General features: G+C 43.5%; 1 protein-coding gene across 1 annotated transcript; it reads left to right on the top strand.

The window, feature by feature from the left end:
- Positions 1-6,312: 6,312 nt before the first annotated feature.
- Positions 6,313-23,294, top strand: LOC110513237. The gene is made up of 9 exons (XM_036942530.1): positions 6,313-6,466; positions 14,672-14,841; positions 15,786-15,876; positions 16,174-17,004; positions 19,494-19,668; positions 20,001-20,269; positions 21,674-21,840; positions 21,947-22,195; positions 22,328-23,294. The coding sequence occupies exons 1-9, from the start codon at positions 6,313-6,315 to the stop codon at positions 22,646-22,648; spliced, it is 2,427 nt and encodes an 808-aa protein (XP_036798425.1). The 3' UTR covers positions 22,649-23,294.
- The last annotated feature ends 1,056 nt before the right edge of the window (positions 23,295-24,350 follow it).

Here is a 24,350-nt window from a genome sequence, read left to right as displayed (position 1 = left end):
AAAAAAAACTATTTCCTAGCTACTTCATGAATGTTTCCCATCGGTATTATTAAACCATTTCCCAGCTACTTCATGAATGTTTCCCATCTGTATTATTAAAACATTTCCTAGCTACTTCATGAATGTTTCCCATCGGTATTATTAAACCATTTCCCAGCTACTTCATGAATGTTTCCCATCGGTATTATTAAAACATTTCCTAGCTACTTCATGAATGTTTCCCATCTGTATTATTAAAACATTTCCTAGCTACTTCATGAATGTTTCCCATCGGTATTATTAAACCATTTCCCAGCTACTTCATGAATGTTCCCATCGGTATTATTAAACCATTTCCCAGCTACTTCATGAATGTTCCCATCGGTATTATTAAAACATTTCCTAGCTACTTCATGAATGTTTCCCATCGGTATTATTAAACCATTTCCCAGCTACTTCATGAATGTTCCCATCGGTATTATTAAACCATTTCCCAGCTACTTCATGAATGTTTCCCATCGGTATTATTAAAACATTTCCTAGCTACTTCATGAATGTTTCCCATCGGTATTATTAAACCATTTCCCAGCTACTTCATGAATGTTCCCATCGGTATTATTAAAACATTTCCTAGCTACTTCATGAATGTTTTCCATCAGTATTATTAAAACATTTCCCATCTACTTCATGAATGTTCCCATCGGTATTATTAAAACATTTCCTAGCTACTTCATGAATGTACCCATCAGTATTATTTAAAAAATTCTTAGCTACTTCATGAATGTTCCCATTGGTGTTATTAAAACATTTCCTAGCTACTTTATGAATGTTCCCATCAGTGTTATTAAAACATTTCCCAGCTACTTCATGAATGTTTCCCATTTGTATTATTAAACCATTTCCTAGCTACTTCATGAATGTACCCATCAGTATTATTAAAACATTTCCCAGCTACTTCATGAATGTTCCATCGGCATTATTAAAACATTTCCGAGCTTCTTCATGAATGTACCCATCTGTATTATTAAAACATTTCCTTGCTACTTCATGAATGAATGTCAGAAAAAAAAACACAGATGCTGATTTGTAATAATAATTTGATTAATGCAAAATTTTTGTATCTGAATAAAGATTAAATTAATATTTTTGAACTATGTTAGCCACTAGTGAACATTCATTATCTACATCTATGTACTTACAGAAATTAGTTATTCTGAATGGAGGACTGGAAGTTAGATAACAATGTGTCAGTCAGGACAGGTCTGAGTGGGTGAATGGAGGGCTAGTAGGTAGGTAACAACGTGTCAGGACAGGTCTGAGTGGGTGAATGGAGGGCTAGAAGGTAGATAACAACGTGTCAGGACAGGTCTGAGTGGGTGAATGGAGGGCTAGAAGGTAGATAACAACGTGTCAGGACAGGTCTGAGTGGGTGAATGGAGGGCTAGAAGGTAGATAACAACGTGTCAGGACAGGTCTGAGTGAGTGAATGGAGGACTGGAAGGTAGATAACAACGTGTCAGGACAGGTCTGAGTGGGTGAATGGAGGACTGGAAGGTAGACAACGTGTCAGGACAGGTCTGAGTCGGTGAATGGAGGACTGGAAGGTAGATAACAACATGTCAGGACAGGTCTGAGTGGGTGAATGGAGGACTGGAAGGTAGACAACGTGTCAGGACAGGTCTGAGTGGGTGAATGGAGGACTGGAAGGTAGACAACGTGTCAGGACAGGTCTGAGTCGGTGAATGGAGGACTGGAAGGTAGATAACAACATGTCAGGACAGGTCTGAGTCGGTGAATGGAGGACTGGAAGGTAGATAACAACATGTCAGGACAGGTCTGAGTGGGTGAATGGAGGACTGGAAGGTAGATAACAACATGTCAGGACAGGTCTGAGTGGGTGAATGGAGGACTGGAAGGTAGATAACAACGTGTCAGGACAGGTCTGAGTGGGTGAATGGAGGACTGGAAGGTAGACAACGTGTCAGGACAGGTCTGAGTCGGTGAATGGAGGACTGGAAGGTAGATAACAACATGTCAGGACAGGTCTGAGTCGGTGAATGGAGGACTGGAAGGTAGATAACAACATGTCAGGACAGGTCTGAGTGGGTGAATGGAGGGCTAGAAGGTAGACAACGTGTCAGGACAGGTCTGAGTCGGTGAATGGAGGGCTAGAAGGTAGATAACAACGTGTCAGGACAGGTCTGAGTGGGTGAATGGAGGGCTAGAAGGTAGATAACAACATGTCAGGACAGGTCTGAGTGGGTGAATGGAGGACTGGAAGGTAGATAACAACGTGTCAGGACAGGTCTGAGTGGGTGAATGGAGGACTGGAAGGTAGACAACGTGTCAGGACAGGTCTGAGTCGGTGAATGGAGGACTGGAAGGTAGATAACAACATGTCAGGACAGGTCTGAGTCGGTGAATGGAGGACTGGAAGGTAGATAACAACGTGTCAGGACAGGTCTGAGTGGGTGAATGGAGGACTGGAAGGTAGACAACGTGTCAGGACAGGTCTGAGTCGGTGAATGGAGGACTGGAAGGTAGATAACAACATGTCAGGACAGGTCTGAGTCGGTGAATGGAGGACTGGAAGGTAGATAACAACATGTCAGGACAGGTCTGAGTGGGTGAATGGAGGGCTAGAAGGTAGACAACGTGTCAGGACAGGTCTGAGTCGGTGAATGGAGGACTGGAAGGTAGATAACAACGTGTCAGGACAGGTCTGAGTGGGTGAATGGAGGGATAGAAGGTAGATAACAACGTGTCAGGACAGGTCTGAGTGGGTGAATGGAGGACTGGAAGGTAACAACGTGTCAGGACAGGTCTGAGTGGGTGAATGGAGGACTAGTAGGTAGATAACAACGTGTCAGGACAGGTCTGAGTGGGTGAATGGAGGGCTAGAAGGTAGACAACGTGTCAGGACAGGTCTGAGTCGGTGAATGGAGGACTGGAAGGTAGGTAACAACGTGTCAGGACAGGTCTGAGTCGGTGAATGGAGGGCTAGAAGGTAGATAACAACGTGTCAGGACAGGTCTGAGTGGGTGAATGGAGGACTGGAAGGTAACAACGTGTCAGGACAGGTCTGAGTGGGTGAATGGAGGACTAGTAGGTAGATAACAACGTGTCAGGACAGGTCTGAGTGGGTGAATGGAGGGCTAGAAGGTAGACAACGTGTCAGGACAGGTCTGAGTCGGTGAATGGAGGACTGGAAGGTAGATAACAACGTGTCAGGACAGGTCTGAGTGGGTGAATGGAGGGCTAGTAGGTAGATAACAACGTGTCAGGACAGGTCTGAGTGGGTGAATGGAGGACTGGAAGGTAGATAACAACGTGTCAGGACAGGTCTGAGTGGGTGAATGGAGGACTGGAAGGTAGATAACAACGTGTCAGTCAGGACAGGTCTGAGTGGGTGAATGGAGGACTGGAAGGTAGATAACAACGTGTCAGGACAGGTCTGAGTGAGTGAATGGAGGACTAGAAGGTAGATAACAACGTGTCAGGACAGGTCTGAGTGGGTGAATGGAGGACTGGAAGGTAGGTAACAACGTGTCAGGACAGGTCTGAGTGGGTGAATGGAGGGCTGGAAGGTAGATAACAACGTGTCAGGACAGGTCTGAGTGGGTGAATGGAGGACTGGAAGGTAGATAACAACGTGTCAGGACAGGTCTGAGTGGGTGAATGGAGGACTAGAAGGTAGATAACAACGTGTCAGGACAGGTCTGAGTGGGTGAATGGAGGACTGGAAGGTAGGTAACAACGTGTCAGTCAGGACAGGTCTGAGTGGGTGAATGGAGGGCTAGAAGGTAGGTAACAACGTGTCAGGACAGGTCTGAGTGGGTGAATGGAGGACTAGAAGGTAGATAACAACGTGTCAGTCAGGACAGGTCTGAGTGGGTGAATGGAGGACTAGTAGGTAGATAACAACGTGTCAGGACAGGTCTGAGTGGGTGAATGGAGGGCTGGAAGGTAGATAACAACGTGTCAGTCAGGACAGGTCTGAGTGGTTGAATGGAGGACTAGAAGGTATGTAACAACGTGTCAGGACAGGTCTGAGGTGGTGAATGGAGGACTGGAAGGTAGATAACAACGTGTCAGGACAGGTCTGAGTGGGTGAATGGAGGACTGGAAGGTAGATAACAACGTGTCAGGACAGGTCTGAGTGGGTGAATGGAGGACTAGAAGGTAGACAACGTGTCAGTCAGGACAGGTCTGAGTGGGTGAATGGAGGACTAGAAGGTAGATAACGTGTCAGTCAGGACAGGTCTGAGTGGGTGAATGGAAGGCTAGTAGGTAGATAACAACGTGTCAGGACAGGTCTGAGTGGGTGAATGGAGGACTGGAAGGTAGATAACAACGTGTCAGGACAGGTCTGAGTGGGTGAATGGAGGGCTAGAAGGTAGATAACAACGTGTCAGGACAGGTCTGAGTGGGTGAATGGAGGGCTAGAAGGTAGATAACAACGTGTCAGGACAGGTCTGAGTGGGTGAATGGAGGACTGGAAGGTAGATAACAACGTGTCAGGACAGGTCTGAGTGGGTGAATGGAGGACTGGAAGGTAGATAACAACGTGTCAGTCAGGACAGGTCTGAGTGGGTGAATGGAGGGCTGGAAGGTAGATAACAACGTGTCAGTCAGGACAGGTCTGAGTGGGTGAATGGAGGACTGGAAGGTAGATAACAACGTGTCAGGACAGGTCTGAGTGGGTGAATGGAGGACTAGAAGGTAGATAACAACGTGTCAGGACAGGTCTGAGTGGGTGAATGGAGGACTAGAAGGTAGATAACAACGTGTCAGGACAGGTCTGAGTGGGTGAATGGAGGGCTAGAAGGTAGATAACAACGTGTCAGGACAGGTCTGAGTGGGTGAATGGAGGGCTAGAAGGTAGATAACAACGTGTCAGGACAGGTCTGAGTGGGTGAATGGAGGACTAGAAGGTAGATAACAACGTGTCAGGACAGGTCTGAGTGGGTGAATGGAGGACTGGAAGGTAGGTAACAACGTGTCAGGACAGGTCTGAGTGGGTGAATGGAGGACTGGAAGGTAGGTAACAACGTGTCAGGACAGGTCTGAGTGGGTGAATGGAGGACTAGAAGGTAGATAACAACGTGTCAGGACAGGTCTGAATGGACTGTATACAGCCACATCTATGTATTGTTACACTATATAGAAGCAGTATCGACCAAGCTGATCATTTGTATATTATATTTAACTGAATAAGATATTGCCTTAAATGGGAAAGGAAACACGTTAGGAAATAAATATAAGCAAAGAGAGATATTCAATCCACTAATAATAAACATGTGCATTTAACATAAAAAAAAAACATCTCTATATTTGGGGCGGCAGGGTAGCCTAGTGGTTAGAGCGTTGGACTAGTAACCGGAAGGTTGTGAGTTCAAACCCCCGAGCTGACAAGGTACAAATCTGTCGTTCTGCCCCTGAACAGGCAGTTAACCCACTGTTCCCAGGCCGTCATTGAAAATAAGAATTTGTTCTTAACTGACTTGCCTGGTTAAATAAAGGTAAAAAAAAAAAAATAAATAAAAAAAATATTTAGTATTTTGATCGTCGACAAGGTTTATTTCAGATATGGTCAGCGCCATGTTAAATTGCCATAGTAACAACTGGCAGGAATCAGCAGATTGTGGTGTTGAGTTTTCACACGGAGAGTGAATCGAAGAGAGTGAGGTTAGGTGGTAGACAACGAAGATGGCAACAATACGTAGTAATTCAAACATGAACTGTATAGCGCCAGGCTGTATGAATTGGCTCCAAACAAAATCCCCGTCGGCTGCTCAAGGACCCACAACGTTTGAAGAAGTGGCTCCATGTATGTCCTGAAGAGGAAGGAAGTGCCAGCTCTAGTTAGCAGGATGTGCAGACAGCACTTCGTGGAGGAAGACTTAGCGACGAAGGGCACTTTCGATGCGGCAACCGGGAGTTTCCGATTGGAAAGGAGTCATAGGCCTACTTTGAAACCCTCTGCTGGCGCCTACATTTTAAATGTCGGGGGTTATGGACCGATCAACATCACTATCTTCAGAGTCAAGCAAAAGCGACTGAACGGAGGAGGCGAAGAGAGCTCACTAAAGAGCTCACGACCATCCGTATACAACCGAGTCCTGCCTCAATACGCCACAGACGGAGCTGGCGCAGAGTGAGATGCAGAGTGAGATCAGTGAGACGCAGAGTGAGATCAGTGAGACGCAGAGTGAGACGCAGTGAGATCAGTGAGACGCAGTGAGATCAGTGAGACGCAGAGTGAGACGCAGTGAGATCAGTGAGACGCAGTGAGATCAGTGAGACGCAGAGTGAGACGCAGTGAGATCATTGATGCAGAGTGAGATCAGTGAGACGCAGAGTGAGATCAGTGAGACGCAGAGTGAGATCAGTGAAACGCAGAGTGAGATCAGTGAGACGCAGAGTGAGATCAGTGAGACGCAGAGTGAGATCAGTGAGACGCAGAGTGAGATCAGTGAGACGCAGAGTGAGATCAGTGAAGACCATATCTCACTGTATGAGCATGAGAGCTCAGAATCACAATCATCACAGAGCCGATATACTATCGATCACTTTGGGGAAGCAGGCTGGTGTTCCCTGATATGGAGGAGCAGGCTGGTGTTCCCTGATATGGAGGAGCAGGCTGGTGTACCCTGATATGGAGGAGCAGGCTGGTGTTCCCTGATATGGAGGAGCAGGCTGGTGTTCCCTGATATGGAGGAGAAGGCTGGTGTTCCCAGATATGGTGGAGGAGATGGCTGGTGTTCCCAGATATGGTGGAGGAGATGGCTGGTGTTCCCAGATATGGAGGAGGAGATGTCTGGTGTTCCCAGATATGGAGGAGGAGAAGGCTTGTGTTGACTTGTCCTGTTGTTCTACCTGTTTCAACAGATGTGTTGACTTGTCCTGTTGTTCTACCTGTTTCAACAGATGTGTTGACTTGTCCTGTTGTTCTACCTGTTTCAACAGATGTGTTGACTTGTCCTGTTGTTCTACCTGTTTCAACAGATGTGTTGACTTGTCCTGTTGTTCTACCTGTTTCAACAGATGTGTTGACTTGTCATGTTGTTCTACCTGTTTCAACAGATGTGTTGACTTGTCCTGTTGTTCTACCTGTTTCAACAGATGTGTTGACTTGTCCTGGTCATCTTGTTCTACCTGTTTCAACAGATGTGTTGACTTGTCCTGGTCATCTTGTTTTACCTGTTTCAACAGATGTGTTGACTTGTCCTGTTATTCTACCTGTTTCAACAGATGTGTTGACTTGTCCTGTTGTTCTACCTGTTTCAACAGATGTGTTGACTTGTCCTGGTCATGTTGTTCTACCTGTTTCAACAGATGTGTTGACTTGTCCTGTTGTTCTACCTGTTTCAACAGATGTGTTGACTTGTCATGTTGTTCTACCTGTTTCAACAGATGTGTTGACTTGTCCTGATCATGTTGTTCTACCTGTTTCAACAGATGTGTTGACTTGTCATGTTGTTCTACCTGTTTCAACAGATGTGTTGACTTGTCCTGTTGTTCTACCTGTTTCAACAGATGTGTTGACTTGTCCTGTTGTTCTACCTGTTTCAACAGATGTGTTGACTTGTCCTGTTGTTCTACCTGTTTCAACAGATGTGTTGACTTGTCCTGTTGTTCTACCTGTTTCAACATATGTGTTGACTTGTCCTGTTGTTCTACCTGTTTCAACAGATGTGTTGACTTGTCCTGTTGTTCTACCTGTTTCAACAGATGTGTTGACTTGTCCTGTTGTTCTACCTGTTTCAACATATGTGTTGACTTGTCCTGTTGTTCTACCTGTTTCAACAGATGTGTTGACTTGTCCTGTTGTTCTACCTGTTTCAACAGATGTGTTGACTTGTCCTGGTCATGTTGTTCTACCTGTTTCAACATATGTGTTGACTTGTCCTGTTGTTCTACCTGTTTCAACAGATGTGTTGACTTGTCCTGTTGTTCTACCTGTTTCAACAGATGTGTTGACTTGTCCTGATCATGTTGTTCTACCTGTTTCAACAGATGTGTTGACTTGTCCTGTTGTTCTACCTGTTTCAACAGATGTGTTGACTTGTCCTGGTCATGTTGTTCTACCTGTTTCAACAGATGTGTTGACTTGTCCTGTTGTTCTACCTGTTTCAACAGATGTGTTCGCTTGTCCTGTTGTTCTACCTGTTTCAACAGAAGTGTTGACTTGTCCTGTTGTTCTACCTGTTTCAACAGATGTGTTGACTTGTCCTGTTGTTCTACCTGTTTCAACAGATGTGTTGACTTGTCCTGTTGTTCTACCTGTTTCAACAGATGTGTTGACTTGTCCTGTTGTTCTACCTGTTTCAACAGATGTGTTGACTTGTCCTGTTGTTCTACCTGTTTCAACAGATGTGTTGACTTGTCATGTTGTCTTACCCGTGATCATGTTTGTTTTTGACTCTCTCTCTCTCAATCTATGAATGCTCTGCTATGAAAAGCCAACTGACATTTGCTCCCGAGGCGTTGAACTGCTGCACCCTCTATCGTTATTATTTTGATGTCAAATACATTTGATTGATTGTTTGCTGTGCTGGATGCTGTGTTTTCACTAACTGTCTGAGTGATGGGACATTTGTGTCGTATCTGTAGCATATTTTGGTGTGTATTTCATCTGCATCTTTAAACCTCTTAAAGTGCCAATCAGCAGGAGAAACAATACGTCTCCTTGCTCCTCTTTCGGTAAAAAGCTGAGGGCTGGAGAAATGTAACCACTCTCAAATTCATAGACAGAGCTATAGAGGCAAGGACTGACCAATAGAGGCAAGGACTGACCAATAGAGGCAAGGACTGACCAATAGAGGTAAGGACTGACCAATAGAGGCAAGGACTGACCAATAGAGGCAAGGACTGACCAATAGAGGCAAGGACTGACCATCCATGAGATCAACATTCTAATCCTGTTTCTAGGATCTGTTTCCACAACCATGTAGCCAGTTCGCTTTGGATAAAAGGCATCTGCTAAATGGTATATATTATTAAAAGCCTACTTTGACTTTGACAACTAGCTGTCCAGTGTAGGTACCCTTCATTTCCACTAGATGGCAGCCAAAGTTAGTTGAAGTCACTACTCTAGCGACAGAGACACGGGATTAGTGCGCGTTGAAAGTAGTCTGGTCTCCAAAGCCAAGTTTATCTGGTTACGCTTGAACCTGTTGTTATAGTGGACAAGCTAACTAATACTATTTTTTTTACATAAGGCGCAGGCATTAGGTCTATGTCTTGAAAAAAAATACAGCAGGCTAGATTTACTAAATGAACTGTTTTTTATTCAAACTCAAAGCCACTATGTTAAATTCCTTTGATACTGGGTATTGCGCGCTTCATAGATGAGACTATACGCAGGGATGACGCGCCGTATACCTCCTTCTCCGATAAACTGCCAGCCAGTACGCTCTGCAAACAAAATCACAACACAAAAGTTAGTCTGATACCGAAACTAAATCACAATGTATGTATAATGAGCACGACCCATTATTTGGTTATAATTAGATTTTATTAATTATGATGCTGTCTGCGATTCCAACTCCGGTCGTCGAATCAAAAAGGTTGACTGTGTTACCAGGACGACAAACAGCACTGGTGACAATGTTTTTGCGGTTGTAGTGAAATACTTGTGAAAAACAACTTTCTATTTCTGTATTCAAATATGTAGCCGTTTGGAACCAGAGGACGATGCCCATCCACCAACGTAGAAATAGAAACAGAACACCTCTTCTTAGACTAGCTTTCAATGAGAATGACAGATCTATAACACATAGAACAGATTTACCTCTTCTTAGACTAGCTTTCAATGAGAATGACAGATCTATAACACATAGAACAGATCTACCTCTTCTTAGACTGGCTTTCAATGAGAATGACAGATCTATAACACATAGAACAGATTTACCTCTTCTTAGACTGGCTTTCAATGAGAATGACAGATCTATAACACATAGAACAGATTTACCTCTTATTAGACTGGCTTTCAATGAGAATGACAGATCTATAACACATAGAACAGATTTACCTCTTCTTAGACTAGCTTTCAATGAGAATGACAGATCTATAACACATAGAACAGATCTACCTCTTCTTAGACTGGCTTTCAATGAGAATGACAGATCTATAACACATAGAACAGATTTACCTCTTCTTAGACTGGCTTTCAATGAGAATGACAGATCTATAACACATAGAACAGATTTACCTCTTCTTAGACTGGCTTTCAATGAGAATGACAGATCTATAACACATAGAACAGATTTACCTCTTCTTAGACTGGCTTTCAATGAGAATGACAGATCTATAACACATAGAACAGATCTACCTCTTCTTAGACTGGCGTTCAATGAGAATGACAGATCTATAACACATAGAACAGATTTACCTCTTCTTAGACTGGCTTTCAATGAGAATGACAGATCTATAACACATAGAACAGATTTACCTCTTCTTAGACTGGCTTTCAATGAGAATGACAGATCTATAACACATAGAACAGATTTACCTCTTCTTAGACTGGCTTTCAATGAGAATGACAGATCTATAACACATAGAACAGATTTACCTCTTCTTAGACTAGCTTTCAATGAGAATGACAGATCTATAACACATAGAACAGATTTACCTCTTCTTAGACTAGCTTTCAATGAGAATGACAGATCTATAACACATAGAACAGATCTACCTCTTCTTAGACTGGCTTTCAATGAGAATGACAGATCTATAACACATAGAACAGATTTACCTCTTCTTAGACTAGCTTTCAATGAGAATGACAGATCTATAACACATAGAACAGATCTACCTCTTCTTAGACTGGCGTTCAATGAGAATGACAGATCTATAACACATAGAACAGATCTACCTCTTCTTAGACTGGCTTTCAATGAGAATGACAGATCTATAACACATAGAACAGATCTACCTCTTCTTAGACTGGCTTTCAATGAGAATGACAGATCTATATCACATAGAACAGATTTACCTCTTCTTAGACTGGCTTTCAATGAGAATGACAGATCTATAACACATAGAACAGATCTACCTCTTCTTAGACTGGCTTTCAATGAGAATGACAGATCTATAACACATAGAACAGATCTACCTCTTCTTAGACTGGCTTTCAATGAGAATGACAGATCTATAACACATAGAACAGATCTACCTCTTCTTAGACTGGCTTTCAATGAGAATGACAGATCTATAACACATAGAACAGATCTACCTCTTCTTAGACTGGCTTTCAATGAGAATGACAGATCTATAACACATAGAACAGATTTACCTCTTCTTAGACTGGCTTTCAATGAGAATTACATATCTATAACACATAGAACAGATTTACCTCTTCTTAGACTGGCTTTCAATGAGAATGACAGATCTATAACACATAGAACAGATTTACCTCTTCTTAGACTGGCTTTCAATGAGAATGACAGATCTATAACACATAGAACAGATCTACCTCTTCTTAGACTGGCTTTCAATGAGAATGACAGATCTATAACACATAGAACAGATCTACCTCTTCTTAGACTGGCTTTCAATGTGAATGACAGATCTATAACACATAGAACAGATCTACCTCTTCTTAGACTGGCTTTCAATGAGAATGACAGATCTATAACACATAGAACAGATTTACCTCTTCTTAGACTGGCTTTCAATGAGAATGACAGATCTATAACACATAGAACAGATCTACCTCTTCTTAGACTGGCTTTCAATGAGAATGACAGATCTATAACACATAGAACAGATTTACCTCTTCTTAGACTGGCTTTCAATGAGAATGACAGATCTATAACACATAGAACAGATCTACCTCTTCTTAGACTGGCTTTCAATGAGAATGACAGATCTATAACACATAGAACAGATTTACCTCTTCTTAGACTGGCTTTCAATGAGAATGACAGATCTATAACACATAGAACAGATCTACCTCTTCTTAGACTGGCTTTCAATGAGAATGACAGATCTATAACACATAGAACAGATCTACCTCTTCTTAGACTGGCTTTCAATGAGAATGACAGATCTATAACACATAGAACAGATCTACCTCTTCTTAGACTGGCGTTCAATGAGAATGACAGATCTATAACACATAGAACAGATCTACCTCTTCTTAGACTGGCTTTCAATGAGAATGACAGATCTATAACACATAGAACAGATCTACCTCTTCTTAGACTGGCGTTCAATGAGAATGACAGATCTATAACACATAGAACAGATCTACCTCTTCTTAGACTGGCTTTCAATGAGAATGACAGATCTATAACACATAGAACAGATCTACCTCTTCTTAGACTGGCGTTCAATGAGAATGACAGATCTATAACACATAGAACAGATTTACCTCTTCTTAGACTAGCTTTCAATGAGAATGACAGATCTATAACACATAGAACAGATTTACCTCTTCTTAGACTGGCTTTCAATGAGAATGACAGATCTATAACACATAGAACAGATCTACCTCTTCTTAGACTGGCTTTCAATGAGAATGACAGATCTATAACACATAGAACAGATCTACCTCTTCTTAGACTGGCGTTCAATGAGAATGACAGATCTATAACACATAGAACAGATCTACCTCTTCTTAGACTGGCTTTCAATGAGAATGACAGATCTATAACACATAGAACAGATCTACCTCTTCTTAGACTGGCTTTCAATGAGAATGACAGATCTATATCACATAGAACAGATTTACCTCTTCTTAGACTGGCTTTCAATGAGAATGACAGATCTATAACACATAGAACAGATCTACCTCTTCTTAGACTGGCTTTCAATGAGAATGACAGATCTATAACACATAGAACAGATCTACCTCTTCTTAGACTGGCTTTCAATGAGAATGACAGATCTATAACACATAGAACAGATCTACCTCTTCTTAGATTGGCTTTCAATGAGAATGACAGATCTATAACACATAGAACAGATCTACCTCTTCTTAGACTGGCTTTCAATGAGAATGACAGATCTATAACACATAGAACAGATTTACCTCTTCTTAGACTGGCTTTCAATGAGAATTACATATCTATAACACATAGAACAGATTTACCTCTTCTTAGACTGGCTTTCAATGAGAATGACAGATCTATAACACATAGAACAGATTTACCTCTTCTTAGACTGGCTTTCAATGAGAATGACAGATCTATAACACATAGAACAGATCTACCTCTTCTTAGACTGGCTTTCAATGAGAATGACAGATCTATAACACATAGAACAGATCTACCTCTTCTTAGACTGGCTTTCAATGTGAATGACAGATCTATAACACATAGAACAGATCTACCTCTTCTTAGACTGGCTTTCAATGAGAATGACAGATCTATAACACATAGAACAGATTTACCTCTTCTTAGACTGGCTTTCAATGAGAATGACAGATCTATAACACATAGAACAGATCTACCTCTTCTTAGACTGGCTTTCAATGAGAATGACAGATCTATAACACATAGAACAGATTTACCTCTTCTTAGACTGGCTTTCAATGAGAATGACAGATCTATAACACATAGAACAGATCTACCTCTTCTTAGACTGGCTTTCAATGAGAATGACAGATCTATAACACATAGAACAGATTTACCTCTTCTTAGACTGGCTTTCAATGAGAATGACAGATCTATAACACATAGAACAGATCTACCTCTTCTTAGACTGGCTTTCAATGAGAATGACAGATCTATAACACATAGAACAGATCTACCTCTTCTTAGACTGGCTTTCAATGAGAATGACAGATCTATAACACATAGAACAGATCTACCTCTTCTTAGACTGGCGTTCAATGAGAATGACAGATCTATAACACATAGAACAGATCTACCTCTTCTTAGACTGGCTTTCAATGAGAATGACAGATCTATAACACATAGAACAGATCTACCTCTTCTTAGACTGGCGTTCAATGAGAATGACAGATCTATAACACATAGAACAGATCTACCTCTTCTTAGACTGGCTTTCAATGAGAATGACAGATCTATAACACATAGAACAGATCTACCTCTTCTTAGACTGGCGTTCAATGAGAATGACAGATCTATAACACATAGAACAGATTTACCTCTTCTTAGACTAGCTTTCAATGAGAATGACAGATCTATAACACATAGAACAGATTTACCTCTTCTTAGACTGGCTTTCAATGAGAATTACATATCTATAACACATATTTCTATGTGAATTTAATTGTTGCGACCAAAAAAAAAGTGCCATTCCAGCTTTGTCTTTCCTAAACTGCGTTTACCCCACTCCAGTCAGCAGATATGGCGGATGTGCGTCTGTGACGTATAATCTAGTGGACGAGGTGTTTCTCCACCGTCATCAACAACAGCCAGTCAGACTCCTCGGGAGGTTTTCTAGCCGAAACAAAACCGAAACATTAGAGCTCTTGAGACGCTTTCAGTGTATATTATTCACTGTGTTTTAAAACAAATTTCGGTCGTATAGATAGTTACCCCCCCCCCCCCCCCCGCCCATTTAATTTCATATATACGTTACTATTCAGCAAGCTGAATAGCTAAATTAGCCTAGCACTAGGCTAGTCGCACATGTTAACTAGCTATTTTACTTATTTCACCAGGTAGTTAGCTAACATCCCCGAACATGAGCTCACTAAACTTCTCTCCTCCTGTTAAAGAGGAGGAGGTCTGCTGGACGGAGAAAGAGGGTCTGTGGCTGAACCATGTCGTGAAAGAGGAGGAGGAAGAGGAGGCTGTTACAATACAACAACAAGTAGAGGGTGAGACTGTTGCCGTGAAAGAGGAAGAGAAAGACGTTTCAGTTAAAGACGAGGAAGACGAGTTCAGAGTGAAAGAGGAAGAGGAGGATGTTACGGTAAAAGAAGAGGAAGACGAGTTCAGAGTGACAGAGGAAGAGGAGGAGGTTACTGAGGAGGAAACGGAAGACGAGTTCAGAGTGACAGAGGAGGAGGTTACTGAGGAGGACGAGGAAGACGAGTTCAGAGTGACAGAGGAGGAGGTTACTGAGGAGGAAGAGGAAGTGGATGCACCATTGAGAGCATCCTGTCGGGCTGTATCACAGCTTGGTACGGCAACGGCCACAACTGCCAGAGGGAGGCGCGGTCTGCCCAACGCATCACCGGGGGCAAACTACCTGCCCTCCAGGACACCTACACCACCCGATGTCACAGGAAGGCCAAAAATATCACCAAGGACAACAGCCACCCGAGACACTGTCTGTTCACCCCGCTATCATCCAGAAGGCGAGGTCAGTACAGGTGCATCAAAGCTGAGAGACTGAAAAACAGCTTCTATCTCAAGGCCATTGGACTGTTAAATAGACATCACTAGCACATTAGAGGCTGCTGCCCTATAGGCACAGACTAGGAATCACTGGCCACTTTAAGGAATGGAACACTAGTCACTTTAATAATGTTTACATATCTGGCATTACTCATCTCATATGTACACACGGTATTCTATCCTATTCTACTGTATCTCAGTCTATGTATTACTCATCTCATATGTACACACGGTATTCTATCCTATTCTGCTGTATCTCAGTCTATGCTGCTCTGACATCGCTCGTCCAAATATTTATATATTCTTAATTCCGTTCCTTTAGATTGTGTGTATTGTTAGATATTACTTGTTAGATATTACTGCACTGTCAGAGCTAGAAACACAAGCATTTCACTACACCCGCAATAACATCTGCTGAACACCTGTATGTGACCAATAACATCTGCTGAACAGGTGTATGTGACAAATAACATGTGATTTGATTTATAGGATGCAGTGTTTGGAGTGAAGGAGGAGGAGGAGGGAGAGATAACTGGTACGTTGGTGGAAGAGGAGGAGACCGGAGACCTGATTAACTCCAGTATGTTCTGTTTTAAAACAGTTCTGGAACTAGAATAGATTCAACTCCAGGATGACAACAGAGGAGGAGTGTTTTAGTGGGAGGAGGAGTGTTTTAGTGGGAGGAGGAGTGTTTTAGTGGGAGGAGTGGAAGGCAGGGTTAAAGATGTTCTAGAGTGAGAAGGTGTGGTCTCAGGTGTTGTTTCTAAGCAACAACTAATCAGCCTGGAGCATTCTACTTGTTGGATCACTGATTGTGTGGTGTTTTTTATATTTTTTATGTATTGTTCTTTTGACTTCTTTTTTTTTTTCATACAAGAGAGAACTCCGGTGCGCTCTGCAGTGCGTTCCTGTCCGCTTTGCCCTAAGGTTGTGGTCGGCTTCAGTCAGCACCTGAGGCACACGCACAATGTGAGGAACACGGAGGAGAGGATCCTCCTTTGTAATTGGCAGTCGGGCCGTGTCAACATCAGGCAGGAGCCGTGCCCAGTGACAGGATGCTCCACCCATGTCAGCAGGCTGGACCGGCACATGGAGTCGCACACAGAGCTCGACAGATCGCAGAGGAGACGGGCTTTAGAGGAACTCAGGAGACGGCTGACCATGGAGCGGCTGGCCACGTTGAGGGCGTCCAACCCTGTCGTCCCGCTGGCCACCCATTTGGATATTGTGGAGTGGGAAACAAAGCAGGAAGAGGAGGACGACTCTTTAGATTCACTGCTGTCTCCTTTGGAAGAGGAGGAGGAGGACGTGAGCTGCGGAGATTATTCCTGCCACTGCCAGGTGCCCATCCTGAGGCTACGGAAAGCTTTGCAAGAGCGGGATGAGGCCCTGACCAAGAGAAGTGCGACCATCCAATCCGTTAGAGAGGACAACCTGAAGCTGACCTCGGAACTGAATAGAGCGAGGAAGAGGTATCAGCTACTGAAAAGGCAGAAGACGAGTGTCAGCGCGAGGTCGGCAAACGCAAGGTCAGCGAAGACGAGGTCAGCGAAGAGGTCCAGGTTTCAGACCGAGCCATCTCGTCCTGCGTCAGACACAGAACAAGAGGAGCTACAGCGGGACCAAGTCGTGGGTTCAGGAGCCCAGATAGAGGAGGCCACGGCGCTCAGATCTAGCAGCCAAACTCCCTTCCCGGGCTCTGCTCTGAGTAAGTACTGTCTTTAAATAGTATTTTGTATTTGAATAGCCTAAAGGCTTTTTGTTTTGCCTCACTGTGTTCACGTTGTAGAACAGGGTCCAGCTAATCACAGTTATAGTGCTTTCAGAAAGTATTCTCCCCTTGACTTATAGCACATTTTGTTGCTTCGTCTTGAATTCAAAATGGATGAAATTGATTTCTCTCTACAGACCCCCATTATGACAAAATCTAAACATTGTTTGTAGAAATGTTTGCAAATGTATTGAAAATTAAATACAGAAATATCTCATTTACTTAAGTATTCACACCCCTGAGTAAACACATTGTAGAAGCACCTTTGGCAGCGATTACAGCTGTGAGTTTTTCTGGGTGAGTCTCTAAAAGTTTTTCACACATGGATTGTGCAACATTTGCCCGTTATTCTTTTAAAAATTCTTAAAAGTTTTGTCAAATTGTTTGTTGATCATTGCTAGACAACCATTTTCAGGTCTTGCCATAGATTTAAGTCAAAACTGTAATCTTGGCCGCTCAGGAACATTCACTGTCTTCTTGATAAGCAACTCCAGTGTAGATTTGGCATTGTGTTTTAGGTTATTGTCCTGCAGAAAGGTGAATTCATCTCCCAGTGTCTGGTGGAAAGCAGACTGAACCAGGTTTTCCTCTAGGATTTTTGCCTGTGCTTAGTTCCATTCTGTTGATTTTTTTTATCCTGAAAAACTCTCCAGTCCTTAACAATGACAAGCATACCCATAACATGACGCAGCCACCACTATGCTTGAAAATATGGAGGAGTGGTACTCACACTTTTTTTTTACCCATCTACCAATAGGTGCCCTTCTTTACGAGGCATTGGAAAAAACCTCCCTTGTCTTTGTGGTTGAATCTGTGTTTGAAATGCACTGCTCGACTGAGGGACATTACAGATAATTGTATGTGTGAGGTACAGAGATGAGGTAGTCATTCAAAAAATAATTTGAAACACTATTATTACACACACAGTGAGTCCATGCTACTCATCTTATACCTGGTAAAATAAGGGTTAAATAAACTTAAGTGCATTTTTACTCCTCGGCGTACCATAACATAAGGGTTTGAAAACTTATTGACTCATCACATTTCAGCTTTTCATTTTTAATTCATTTGTAAAAACAAAATATGAAAAACGTAATTCCACTTTGACATTATGGAGTATCGTGTGAAGGCCAGTAACAAACATATCTATGTTTAATTCTTGTTAAATTCAAGCTGTGACACGAAAATATGTGGAAAAAGTTAAGCGGTGTGAAGGTCTTGTAACTTTAGGGTCACTTGTGTAGACTTCTGTAGGGCCCGTCCTCCGCTGTGTCTGGCCTGCTTCACTCCGCCCCAGACCCCACCCGTCCTCCGCTGTGTCTGGCCCGCTTCACTCCGCCCCAGACCCCACCCGTCCTCCGCTGTGTCTGGCCCGCTTCACTCCGCCCCAGACCCCACCCGTCCTCCGCTGTGTCTGGCCCGCTTCACTCCGCCCCAGACCCCACCCGTCCTCCGCTGTGTCTGGCCTGCTTCACTCCGCCCCAGACCCCACCCGTCCTCCGCTGTGTCTGGCCTGCTTCACTCCGCCCCAGACCCCACCCGTCCTCCGCTGTGTCTGGCCTGCTTCACTCCGCCCCAGACCCCACCCGTCCTCCGCTGTGTCTGGCCTGCTTCACTCTGCCCCAGACCCCACCCGTCCTCCGCTGTGTCTGGCCTGCTTCACTCCGCCCCAGACCCCACCCGTCCTCCGCTGTATCTGGCCTGCTTCACTCCACCCCAGACCCCACCCGTCCTCTGCTGTGTCTGGCCTGCTTCACTCTGCCCCAGACCCCACCCGTCCTCCGCTGTATCTGGCCTGCTTCACTCCGCCCCAGACCCCACCCGTCCTCTGCTGTGTCTGGCCTGCTTCACTCCTCCCCAGACCCCACCCGTCCTCCGCTGTGTCTGGCCTGCTTCACTCCGCCCCAGACCCCACCCACCCTGAGTTCCCTTTGAGTCCACTGCCCTGTCCTATTTGTCTGTCCTGACTGTGCAGGTGACTATTCAAGTCTGATTTGATTCATCTGAGGGAATAGAATCAAATGCTTCTTTGTCTTCAAATGATTTGTGTTTGAAACATATTAGAAAAACAGCCTGTCTGATTTATGTTGTGAGATCTGTCTTAAGTCCTAAATGTTGTGTCCTAAATGTTATGTGTCTTTGATTAGGTGTGTTTATAGAGGGGTTCGGGAAGACCTGTGAAGGCCCCAATCCATAATGTTATGTGTCTTGATTAGGTGTGTTTATAGAGGGGTTCGGGAAGACCTGTGAAGGCCCCAATCCATAATGTTATGTGTCTTTGATTAGGTGTGTTTATAGAGGGGTTCAGGAAGACCTGTGAAGGCCCCAATCCATAATGTTATGTGTCTTTGATTAGGTGTGTTTATAGAGGGGTTCGGGAAGACCTCTGAAGGCCCCAGTCTAAAATATTATGTTTCTATGATTAGGTGTGTTTATAGAGGGGTTCAGGAAGATCTGTGAAGGCCCCAGTCCAAACAATAAGCTGAAGCAAAATTGTGCCGTGAAGCTCAAGATGGTGCAACAATTTTTGAAGTTCATGGCGAAGGATGAGAAATATCCATCCCCTCTCAGTTTCCTGGCAGACCGGGACAACATGAGGAGGTGAGCAGAGATCTGTCTTTCTCTTTGGTCTCATCAGCGTTCATTAACAACACACTAATGGATGTTGTGGTGTGTGTGGGTGTGTGGGTGGGTGGGTGTGTGTGGGGCGGGGTGGGTGGGTGTGTGTTGTGTGTGGGTGGGTGTGTGTTGTGTGTGGGTGGGTGGGTGTGTGTGTGTCTGTGTGGTGTGTTGTGTTGTGTGTGTCTGTGTGGTGTGTTGTGTGTGTCTGTGTGGTGTGTTGTGTTGTGTGTGTGGTGTGCGTGTGGGGGTGTGTGTCTGGGGGGGTGGGTGGGTGGGTGTGTCTGTGTGGTATGTGTGTGTGTGTGTTTTAGATGGTTTCAGACCCTTCAGCAGAACAAGGCCGTCGCCATGGTCAACCACTACACCTCAACTATCGGTGCATTTCTCCAGTACTCCGAGGAGACCCCTCCGCCTGGCTGCCGGCTGACCAAAAACCACTGGAAGGAGATCAACCGGGCAATGAAGGAGATCAACAAGGCCGTGAAAGGAGCCGTCTCCAACAAGGAAGGCAAGGGGGTGTCTATAAAGAGCCTGCTGGAGTGCCAGTCTCTTGCCAAGGACAAGATCCCCCAAGTGCTGAGTAAGTTTTTCCTCAATCTGGGATGTCACTGTTATTCCACTCTTCTAGACGTCAGAGATGTTCACAGGACATTATGGAAGCTGTCTGTTATTATTATAGATGGTCACTGGACATTATGGAAGCTGTCTGTTATTATTATAGATGTTTACAGGACATTATGGAAGCTGTCTGTTATTATTATAGACGTCAGAGATGTTCACAGGACATTATGGAAGCTGTCTGTTATTATTATAGATGTTTACAGGACATTATGGAAGCTGTCTGTTATTATTATAGATGTTTACAGGACATTATGGAAGCTGTCTGTTATTATTATAGATGTATACAGGACATTATGGAAGCTGTCTGTTATTATTATAGATGTTTACAGGACATTATGGAAGCTGTCTGTTATTATTATAGATGTTTACAGGACATTATGGAAGCTGTCTGTTATTATTATAGATGTTTACAGGACATTATGGAAGCTGTCTGTTATTATTATAGATGTATACAGGACATTATGGAAGCTGTCTGTTATTATTATAGATGTTTACAGGACATTATGGAAGCTGTCTGTTATTATTATAGATGTTTACAGGACATTATGGAAGCTGTCTGTTATTATTATAGATGTTCACAGGACATTATGGAAGCTGTCTGTTATTATTATAGATGTCAGAGATGTTCACAGGACATTATGGAAGCTGTCTGTTATTATTATAGATGTCAGAGATGTTTACAGGACATTATGGAAGCTGTCTGTTATTATTATAGATGTTTACAGGACATTATGGAAGCTGTCTGTTATTATAGATGTTTACAGGACATTATGGAAGCTGTCTGTTATTATTATAGATGTTTACAGGACATTATGGAAGCTGTCTGTTATTATTATAGATGTATACAGGACATTATGGAAGCTGTCTGTTATTATTATAGATGTTTACAGGACATTATGGAAGCTGTCTGTTATTATTATAGATGTTTACAGGACATTATGGAAGCTGTATGTTATTATTAGAGATGTTTACAGGACATTATGGAAGCTGTCTGTTATTATTATAGATGTTTACAGGACATTATGGAAGCTGTCTGTTATTATTATAGATGTTTACAGGACATTATGGAAGCTGTCTGTTATTATTATAGATGTATACAGGACATTATGGAAGCTGTCTGTTATTATTATAGATGTCAGAGATGTTTACAGGACATTATGGAAGCTGTCTGTTATTATTATAGATGTTTACAGGACATTATGGAAGCTGTCTGTTATTATTATAGATGTTTACAGGACATTATGGAAGCTGTCTGTTATTATTATAGATGTTTACAGGACATTATGGAAGCTGTCTGTTATTATTATAGATGTTTACAGGACATTATGGAAGTTATCCTGTTTTTATTCTCATGTTCCCACAGAAACCTTGGCAGAAACAATGACACAGAGGAACCAGAACCGGTTTTACGGATTCCTGTGTGCCTATTTCACCTCCATGTACGGCCACAGCCCGGGCCTTTATAGAAACATGATGGTGAAGGAGGTGGAGGAGGTCCAGTGGGGCCTGTCTGGGACTTGTCTGATCAACGTAAGTCTATAACCAACCATACACCTGAACGTGGTTGGTTGGTTTTGGAAACGACTGCAGGCACCACAGCGTTAATGCCTGTTTTTTTTTGTCCATTTTCTAATAGGTGGGAAACGCAAAACAAATGCAAACCAGGATCCAGATGTCGCTGACCAAAGAGGAGTACTCTTGGTTTTCAGACTTCCTGAAATTCAAGCACTGCCTGCCAGGGGGAAAGAAAGCCCAGTACTTCTTTTTCAATTCCACCAACACTGAGATCAAGAACCTGCCCGTCTACCTGAGGGAGGCGTGGAAGGAGATGGGCCTGCCTGGAAGCCCTACCTTCACTGACCTGCGGACTTCCATCTTCAGTCATGTCAGTCAGATGGGGGGGGGGGGGGGGGGGGGTGTAAATTAAGAGATCCTACTCCCAACGGCTGCCCCGAAAACCATCAATGACTAAAATATAATATTTTATCTTTTATGTGTCTTGTTTGTGTTCTTACAGGTTAAAAACGTTGTCCCGAATGCCGACGGGGAAACGTTGTCCGACTTCGTGCGCCACGACAGCCGGACGGAAGCCAAACGTTACGCGGTGAATCCTTCCAACGCCGGTGAAACCAGCGCCTTCCTGGAGAAGGCGGTGAAGGGAGAAGATACCGCACCGCGGGCGCCGCAGAGAACCAGCCATCCACCTCCAGAAAGCAGGAGACGAGAGAGGACGTCTCCGAGCGGAGCACCACCCCTGAAGAGACCGAGGTGCAGTACTAGGAGTCTGGCACGTCCGCCGGGGAGGAGGAGCAGGAACGGACGGCCAGACAAAAAATAAGATATTCAGAGACAACGCATCAGATTACACTTGTACACCGTTTAACACTCAAGAACAAACAGATACTCGGGCATGGTGGTCTCCTCCAACTGAAGGGCATGGTGGTCTCCTATAACTGAAGAGCATGTTGCTGCTCGCCTCCCACTGTGTCAGGTTATGAAGCAGCTGAGGTCCATTTAAAGCCCCAAACAGACTCCAGGAGAAAGAAGGACGAGGAAAGACTTCTGACAGTCAGTTGGAAGAGGGGGGTTGACTTCTGACAGTCAGGTGGAAGAGGGGGGTTGACCTCTGACAGTCAGGTGGAAGAGGGAGGTTGACCTCTGACAGTCAGGTGGAAGAGGGGGGTTGACCTCTGACAGTCAGGTGGAAGGAGGGGAGCTGTCTTCTGAAGAATGTTCGACTTTCTCACATGTATACACACCACTCAGACACACTCAGACAGACACACCACTCAGGCACACTCAGACACCACACTCAGACACACCACTCAGACACCATTTTCAGACACCATACTCAGACACACCACTCAGACACACCACTCAGACACACCACTCAGACACACCACTCACACACCCATTATTAAAAGTCATTTAATGTCATTTCATTTGATTTCTCGTTTAGATTCAATAAAATATTGTTACTAGTTCTCCACTGTGTTTTCATTTCAGAGGTTGAATGTCAAACAAGATGGAGTGAAGTAACATAGGATCATATCTCAGGGAATGTCAAACAGGAAGGGAGATTTAAAACAGGATGGAGGGAAGTAACAGGATCATATCTCAGGGAATGTGAAACAGGATGGAGGGAAGTAACAGGATCATATCTCAGGGAATGTAAAACAGGATGGAGGGAAGTAACAGGATCATATCTCAGGGAATGTAAAACAGGATGGAGGGAAGTAACAGGATCATATATCAGGGAATGTCAAATAGGAAGGAAGATTTAAAACAGGATGGAGTGAAGTAACATAGGATCATATCTCAGGGAATGTCAAACAGGATGAAGTGAAGTAACAGGATCATATCTCAGGGAATGTCAAACAGGAAGGGAGATTTAAAACAGGAAGGAGTGAAGTAACAGGATCATATCTCAGGGAATGTCAAACAGGATGGAGTGAAGTAACAGGATCATATCTCAGGGAATGTCAAACAGGAAGGGAGATTTAAAACAGGAAGGAGTGAAGTAACAGGATCATATCTCAGGGAATGTCAAACAGGAAGGAGTGAAGTAACATAGGATCATATCTCAGGGAATGTCAAACAGGATGGAGTGAAGTAACACAGGATCATATCTCAGGGAATGTCAAACAGGATGGAGTGAAGTAACACAGGATCATATCTCAGGGAATGTCAAACAGGATGGAGTGAAGTAACATAGGATCATATCTCAGAGAATGTCAAACAGGAAGGGAGATTTAAAACTGGTTTGAGTGAAGTAACAGCAAATACGTTGAATGAGCAACTTCTGAGCATGTAGATCCTCACAAGGTTGACGAAATTACCTCATATCTTTCTGTCTAATATGGCTATTTACTGCTGTTGCTCTCATTAGAGGCTTTCTGTAAGTCGTTAGGCCTAAATGTCCTGTCCAAGTTTAGCTGGAATTTAGCCCCAAAGGATTTAAGAGGATTGGTTGACTACAGGCCTAACTGTCCTGTCCAAGTTTAGCTGGAATTTAGCCCCAAAGGATTTAAGAGGATTGG

Source organism: Oncorhynchus mykiss, chromosome 13, assembly GCF_013265735.2.
Source record: "Oncorhynchus mykiss isolate Arlee chromosome 13, USDA_OmykA_1.1, whole genome shotgun sequence".
Lineage (NCBI taxonomy): Eukaryota > Metazoa > Chordata > Actinopteri > Salmoniformes > Salmonidae > Oncorhynchus > Oncorhynchus mykiss.
This window is presented reverse-complemented; position numbering and strand designations above follow the sequence as displayed.

What these genes read in the sequence shown, in the direction of transcription:
- LOC110513237 (XM_036942530.1), top strand. Translation starts at nt 6,313, where the DNA reads ATGCAGAGTGAGATCAGTGAGACGCAGAGTGAGATCAGTGAGACGCAG. An exon ending in TGAGATCAGTGAGACGCAGA is followed by an intron (nt 6,467 to 14,671) that starts GTGAGATCAGTG and finishes CTCCTGTTAAAG; the next exon opens with AGGAGGAGGTCTGCTGGACG. An exon ending in ACGAGGAAGACGAGTTCAGA is followed by an intron (nt 14,842 to 15,785) that starts GTGAAAGAGGAA and finishes TTTGATTTATAG; the next exon opens with GATGCAGTGTTTGGAGTGAA.